A 7,237-nucleotide genomic window follows, 5' to 3' on the forward strand; every position below is an offset into this window, starting at 1 on the left:
TTTTTTGTTTCCTTAACATTCAATAGCTATTAACTAAGTAATACACAAAATTTAACAAACTCAAAAGATCAAAATGCATAAAAAATGAGATTTTTTTTAATGAATTTTCTACTGTATTTTTTAATTTTCTATTATATATTACTTTTTTGAACCTGTTGTATTTATTTTTTATTCAACTAATAGTTATTGAATGTTAAGGAAACAAAAAAGAACTAAAACATGATATTTATGTAGGAGAAATAGTAATATAATACAAAGTGGGACAGAGAATGACACAGGATATGGAACAGAAGATCCGTTGCGATTGTAACACTTGTCGTTATTGAAAAAAGAAACCACAAAAAAAAAAAAAAACAATTAGACAACTGCCCCCCCTGCTATAAATTATAGTCACTCCGGCACCGATCCCACTCCATCACCCAACCCACTCAACCAAACCAAACCAAACCTAACCTCCCACTCTCAGTTGATTCCAACACAAACCGTCATGGATCTTCTCCTGCTAGAGAAGACCCTTTTGGGACTGTTTGCAGCCATCATAGTTGCCATCGTTGTTTCTAAATTACGGGGCAAGAAATTCAAGCTGCCTCCAGGCCCAATCCCAGTTCCCATTTTCGGAAACTGGTTACAAGTTGGTGATGATTTGAACCACCGCAACCTCACTGACTACGCCAAGAAATTTGGAGAAATCTTCCTTCTGAGAATGGGCCAGCGCAATCTTGTGGTGGTATCATCCCCTGAACTTGCCAAAGATGTCTTGCACACCCAGGGGGTGGAGTTCGGCTCCCGCACCAGAAATGTGGTGTTTGATATATTCACCGGCAAAGGCCAGGATATGGTCTTCACCGTCTACGGCGAGCATTGGAGGAAGATGAGAAGGATTATGACTGTCCCCTTTTTTACTAACAAAGTTGTTCAGCAGTATAGACACGGTTGGGAGGCAGAGGTTGCCCGTGTCGTGGAGGATGTTAAGAAGAACCCTGAATCCTCCACCAATGGGATTGTCTTGAGGAGGAGGTTGCAGCTCATGATGTACAATAATATGTACCGAATCATGTTTGATTACCGATTTGAGAGCGAGGATGATCCTCTGTTTAACAAGCTTAAGGCTTTGAACGGAGAGAGGAGTAGGCTGGCTCAGAGCTTCGAATATAATTACGGTGATTTCATTCCCATCTTGAGGCCTTTCTTGAGGGGTTACTTGAAGATCTGTAAGGAGGTTAAGGAGAGGAGACTGCAGCTGTTCAAGGATCACTTCGTTGACGAAAGGAAGTAAGTTTTAGTTTCTGAACTTTTCTCTTCATACATTACTTATCTGAAACTCCATTGATCTAATGTAGTTCGATTAACGGACAATGCTTTAGTAACGACAGTTAAGGTAACGAAACAATTTTTTACCTGATATAATAGGTGGTTGCACTTTTAGCGACCATTTGATTACTTAATAGGCCTATCCACCTAAATAGGATAATATTTAAAAATAAAAAAGTAAGTTTTCCATCTAAAATAGTAAGTTAACAGTAATAAATTAGTAACTTTTATACTTCAAAAGGTAAATTAAAATAAATATTAAACTTACTTTTTAAATAAATAAATTACTATTTTATATCCCAAACTTACTGTTTAGAGAGTAAGTTTAATTCAAGTAATAGTAAGTTTTTATACATAAATAGTAATTCTTACTGATAACATGGTAAATTTGATTAATAATCAAAACTTATTGATTTATGGGACATATGTACTATTTTACTTTAAAACATATTTCAAACTAGTATTAGGAAATTTATTTAAAATAATGATACGATGTTTTATTAATGATTAATTCTTAGTACCTTAGTTAGTAAGTACTCATAATATACCTGTATAATACATTATTATAGGTATAATTAAAATTCTTTTATTTATATATTTTAAAATACTATGAAAAATAGTTTGACTTTTCAACATAATCTCGTAAAATATGCAATAAAATTTTGTTGTATTATAAGTTTTTAACCATTTTCAATTTTTGAAAATTTTGCAAATTTGGATAACAATAACAACAAATCTTCCTAGTTATATATAGAATATTACTTGTTTATATATCACAATTTTTATAATTTAACACCTATGAATATAATAAGATGATAAAGTTTTAATAAATTTACATCTGGGACACAAGAAATAACAAGAGTTAAAGCCCAAACAACATGAGAAATAATATAATAATAAAAATGACAAAATTAGTATAACAATTAATATAAGAAAATCAGTATGATCTAGACTTTTCTCCTTGGGAGATTGTTCATAAAAATGGGATCCAACAATTATAAATGAAAATCACATGCATATATAATCTATTGTATAATTTCAATTAAATTTAGTTCACGTATAAAATGGTCCTAAAATAATTAATACACTATGATACAATGTTATTTTAACAACAATTTTTTTTTTTAGTAAAAGTCTCAAATATCCACGACATACGTATGAGGGATATTTTACCATATTTGTATCTCATATCTAATCATTAAAGTTAATTTGAGGAAAAATATTTTTGACAATAGAATTATTTTGAATTTAGTCAACAAGTTGAGATTTTTTAAACAATAAAAGTGAAATATTTTGGGAACTTAGTTGTTTATTTTCCCATAATTAAAAACTGCTATATTTTAGCAACTGTTGCCATTGACTTTTCATTCTGTAGACTAATTTTTATCAATGCAAAATTAGTTTTATTAACAATAATTGAAGTTCCATTGATCCGAGGATTGGCATTCTATTGCTATTATTTTATATGTAAATATTTAACTTAAGTAATAAAAAAAATAATAGCTACGGAAATAAAGGAAATTGATGCTCAATTGATTGTGGTGTAAAATATTAGTATACAATTAACTAGAACTTGAAATGGAATTAAATTGATTTAGTATTTTACTGCTAACAACTTTGACCCCATTTAATGATTAAAGAAAAAAAAAGAGATATAGAGATTGGGATTGGATCCTTAGTGTAAAAAAGAAAAATTCCTCTAAAGTAATGTTGCGTGAAATTCTGGATGCATATAAAATTAGAAATGTGATAACTTTGCAATTCATTATCATTCATGATGAATTTCTTCGATTCTACATAGAATTGCAATTTTTTTCGTTTAGCACAAAAATATTCTTTTTTCGTCATATTGATGGCTTTTGCTTTTAAGATTATCTACATGTCGGTGGTTAGTATTATTGACAAAGTTAGAGGTCTAGAAAATGTTACTAATTTTAGGAGAAATTATGCATTGTAAAAATGGTTTAACAATTTTCTGCTAAGCATAACTACTGCATACAAAGGAAAAGATATTTTATTTTATTTTGCTTTGATTAGAAGAACTTGTACTACTAATAAAGGAAATTTCAATTCAACAATCAACGTGCACATCATTATAGTAATGTTTTAGTCAATTAGACAAATATATGCCATAAAATAGTCAGATTTAGTCATTTGTGAATTGATAATTTTAACAGTTTACATAACATTCATCTATAAAAAAATTATGATTATTATAAAATGACATTTTATAATAATTTACATGCCATTTGCCAATAAAAAATGAGTTTGATTATAAAAAAATATGGATACAAATCCATAATGTAAATGATACAAAGTACGTTTGAAAGTCACAAAACTTAACATATGGGTAATTTTACTATAATTTTCAAAGATTATGCTACGTTAATACAACTTTAATTTTTATACTTGTGACCAGAAAATAAATTTATTAAAATTTCACCATTTTATTAAATTCATGGGCATTAATATATGAAAATTGTGATGTATAAGTAAGTGCTATTTTATATACAACTCAAAAGATTTGTTGTTATTATAATACAACTTTAACTTTTATACTTGTGACCCAGTAAATAAATTTATTAAAACTTTACCATTTTATTAAATTCGTAGGTATTAATATATGGAAATTGTGATTTGTAAATAAGTGCAAATCTATATATAACTCGAACGATTTGTTGTTATTGTCATCCAAACTTTCTAATCTTTCACAAATTCAAAAATAATTCAAAATTTATAATATGACAAATTATTCTTACATATTTTGTAAGGTCATGTGCAAAAAAAAAATAGTTTTCATAGTATATTTAAAATACTTAAAACATGTAACATTTATAAATGATACGTACAATTGTGTATCATACATTTACATTACGAGTAATTACTAACTATAATACTAAGTTTCAATCATTAATAAAAAATCTTAACATTATTTCAAATAAACTTCCTAATACTTGTTTCATATAAGTTTTTTACGTAAAATAGTAAATTTATACCACAAACTAGTAAGTTTTGACCACTAACCAAATTTACTATTCTATCAACAATATTTACTATTAATTTATAAAAACTTACTATTACTTGAACTAAGTTTACTCTCCAAAAAGTAAGTTTCAGATATAGAGTAGTAATTTACCTCAAAATAAAGTAAGTTCCATATTTATTCCAATTTACTTTTTGAGACATAAAAGTTACTAATTTATTGAGTTAACTTACTATTTTTTATGTAAAACTTACTAACGAAATTTTTAGTTACTATCTTATTCAGGTGACCTGTCCAATAGGTAATCAAATGGCGCTAAAAGTGTTTTTACCTGTTATATCAGGTAAAAACAGTTTCGTTATCATAACGATCGTTACTTCAGACTTTTCCTTCGATTAACATAAGTAGCACTTTTTTTTTTTTTTAAAGTCTCCTAGATTAACTAAGGATATATTATTATTATTTGGAATAATTACTGTAAAGTATTATTTGGATAGAGTATATATATGATTGATGCAGTATTTAGGGAAAACCCTTTTCTGGAGATGTGCTAATAAATAAAGAAAAGTTTAGGAGTTTCTGGATTCTGACCTGTGAAAGCATCTTAGGAATGATTTGTATTATTTTTTTTTTCAACAAACCGAAATGAAGTATGATTATTAGTTTTCCATTTTTTTTCGTTCTGCCTTGTTTTGCAGCACAAACTGGAATCAAATGAATAGTCATAGTCTTAATAGCTTGGCTTCTTACTTTGTATTTTTGGGTTGCAGGAAGCTTGCAAGCGCAACAAGCATGGACAGCAACAGCCTAAAATGTGCCATTGATCATATTCTTGAAGCACAGCAGAAGGGAGAGATTAACGAGGACAATGTCCTTTACATTGTGGAAAACATCAATGTTGCCGGTAGGTTAACTTCTCACTTCATTGACTTTTTCATCGATGTTACCCAGCCCCAGTTTGGATCTTTTTATGAACTGTTTTATTTGGATAAGCGCCCTTTCATCTTAGATTAGATGGCCATTAGTTTATATTAGCAGTAGCGCACTAATAGAAGCATCCTATCAGCCACCAACCACCAAACGTGCAAGTAAATGAAATCCAATGATTATGAACCACTTTTTATTTAAACCTTTTCGGCTGGAGTTGACGAATTGCTGGATAAGTAACTAAGGTTTGGTATACCTTTTTAGTGTTTCCGCCTGTAAAAGACTGTAGTAGTGGATAAAGATCATGTACATGAAGCAATCCTGCCACATTTTTATGCCAACATTCACCATTTCTGAAAAAAAAAAAAAGGTTTCTTAGTTAGAAGTAAAAGGCGAACATTAATTTCAGAGTTATGCTTCTCTGTCTGTCTCACTTTGATAATCTCGTTTTATTTTTTTAATTCATTCCAAATAATAGTACACTTTTTAATTGAAGAATGTATTCAACTTTTACCTTCTCTAAATACCTTTATTTAACGTACTTTATTATTAGTTAGTGTAATCTACCTTCTTCAATAATTACTTTGATTTATGCCTTGAATGGTGCAACCTTGGACTGGAATCACTACTTTACTAGGAGTGCTTTACAAATCTATAAAGAATTCTGCTCATCTTTATGCCCACAATATGATTTCCTTCTGCCTGAAATGAAATTTGATGAAAGGAGTAGAACATCAAAGCATGATTGAAAAAAGATCAGATGACACTCTTGAGATTTTTACTTTCCCAAACTTGAAACTCTGCGACGACTTTAAAGTACTAAATAACTTTTCATGAACAGCTATTGAGACAACGTTGTGGTCAATTGAATGGGGCATTGCGGAATTGGTAAACCACCCACAAGTCCAGAGGAAACTGCGACAAGAGATTGATACCGTGCTTGGACCTGGTGTGCAAGTCACTGAACCCGACACCCACAAACTACAATACCTTCAGGCAGTGGTCAAGGAGACCCTCCGACTTCGAATGGCAGTTCCTCTTTTGGTGCCTCACATGAACCTCAATGAAGCCAAGCTGGGCGGGTATGATATTCCTGCCGAGAGCAAGATTTTGGTCAACGCTTGGTGGCTCGCAAACAACCCAGAGAACTGGAGGAAGCCTGAGGAGTTCAGACCAGAGAGGTTTTTGGAAGAGGAGTCTAAGGTTGATGCCAATGGCAACGACTTCCGATATCTTCCATTCGGTGTTGGTAGGAGAAGCTGCCCTGGAATCATCCTTGCATTGCCAATCCTTGCTATCACTTTGGGACACTTGGTGCAGAATTTTGAGCTGTTGCCTCCTCCAGGGCAATCCAAGATTGATACCGCAGAAAAAGGTGGCCAATTCAGTTTGCAAATTTTGAAGCATTCCACCATTGTCTTGAAGCCAAGATCCCTCTAGACGTGATTGTAATTTTGTGATAAAATCGGGTTTATTGCAAATTACATTTTAAAATTGTCAGTGTGTGATTTTGAAACTCTTTTACTTTGTAGACATTCGTTCACAATCCTTTTTGTATTCGCAAAGACGTATTTTTACCGTAAATCTGTCGTACAATTCAGGATCTGATATAAGCATTACCGAAGTCAAAGAACAGCATGCCTACAGCCCATTACGTTTTAACTTTCTGAACTTTTTACCGTTTCATATACTGCATCAACTAAATGACTAAAGATTTGCTGTCCACCAACCAGCCCCCGGCCCAACTATCACCCCCAAAAAAAATGAAAATAAAAATTTAAAAAGGAAGAAGAAGAAGAAGATGATGATGCTGGGAGACGAGGCCTAGGATTTAAGTATTGGTCGTTCTATGGTTTTTTTTTTTCTTTTCTCCTTCGTCCTTTGGGTCCGATATATCATTTCACGCGTCAATATCATTGAACATAATTGCGTCCGATATAATTGTGTCCTTATCGGACGGTTCTAAATCATTCTCAGTACCAAACTCTCGACTCATGACACCAACTAGGGGTCTCT

The 7,237-nt window shown here is 31.4% G+C and overlaps 1 protein-coding gene across 1 annotated transcript; it reads left to right on the forward strand.

Annotated features, from left to right (window-relative positions):
- Window positions 1–472: 472 nt before the first annotated feature.
- On the forward strand, window positions 473–6,907 carry LOC113772937 (trans-cinnamate 4-monooxygenase-like). The gene is made up of 3 exons (XM_027317434.1): window positions 473–1,272; window positions 5,065–5,198; window positions 6,063–6,907. The coding sequence occupies exons 1-3, from the start codon at window positions 488–490 to the stop codon at window positions 6,659–6,661; spliced, it is 1,518 nt and encodes a 505-aa protein (XP_027173235.1). The 5' UTR covers window positions 473–487; the 3' UTR covers window positions 6,662–6,907.
- The last annotated feature ends 330 nt before the right edge of the window (window positions 6,908–7,237 follow it).

The sequence above is a fragment of the Coffea eugenioides genome, chromosome 6, assembly GCF_003713205.1.
Source record: "Coffea eugenioides isolate CCC68of chromosome 6, Ceug_1.0, whole genome shotgun sequence".
In the NCBI taxonomy this organism is placed as follows: domain Eukaryota; kingdom Viridiplantae; phylum Streptophyta; class Magnoliopsida; order Gentianales; family Rubiaceae; genus Coffea; species Coffea eugenioides.

Bases quoted from the DNA above. Each gene is read 5' to 3' on its own strand.
- LOC113772937 (XM_027317434.1), top strand. From the start codon at position 488: ATGGATCTTCTCCTGCTAGAGAAGACCCTTTTGGGACTGTTTGCAGCC. The intron at 1,273-5,064 runs GTAAGTTTTAGT...TTTGGGTTGCAG, and splicing joins CACTTCGTTGACGAAAGGAA to GAAGCTTGCAAGCGCAACAA. The intron at 5,199-6,062 runs GTAGGTTAACTT...TTTCATGAACAG, and splicing joins GGAAAACATCAATGTTGCCG to CTATTGAGACAACGTTGTGG.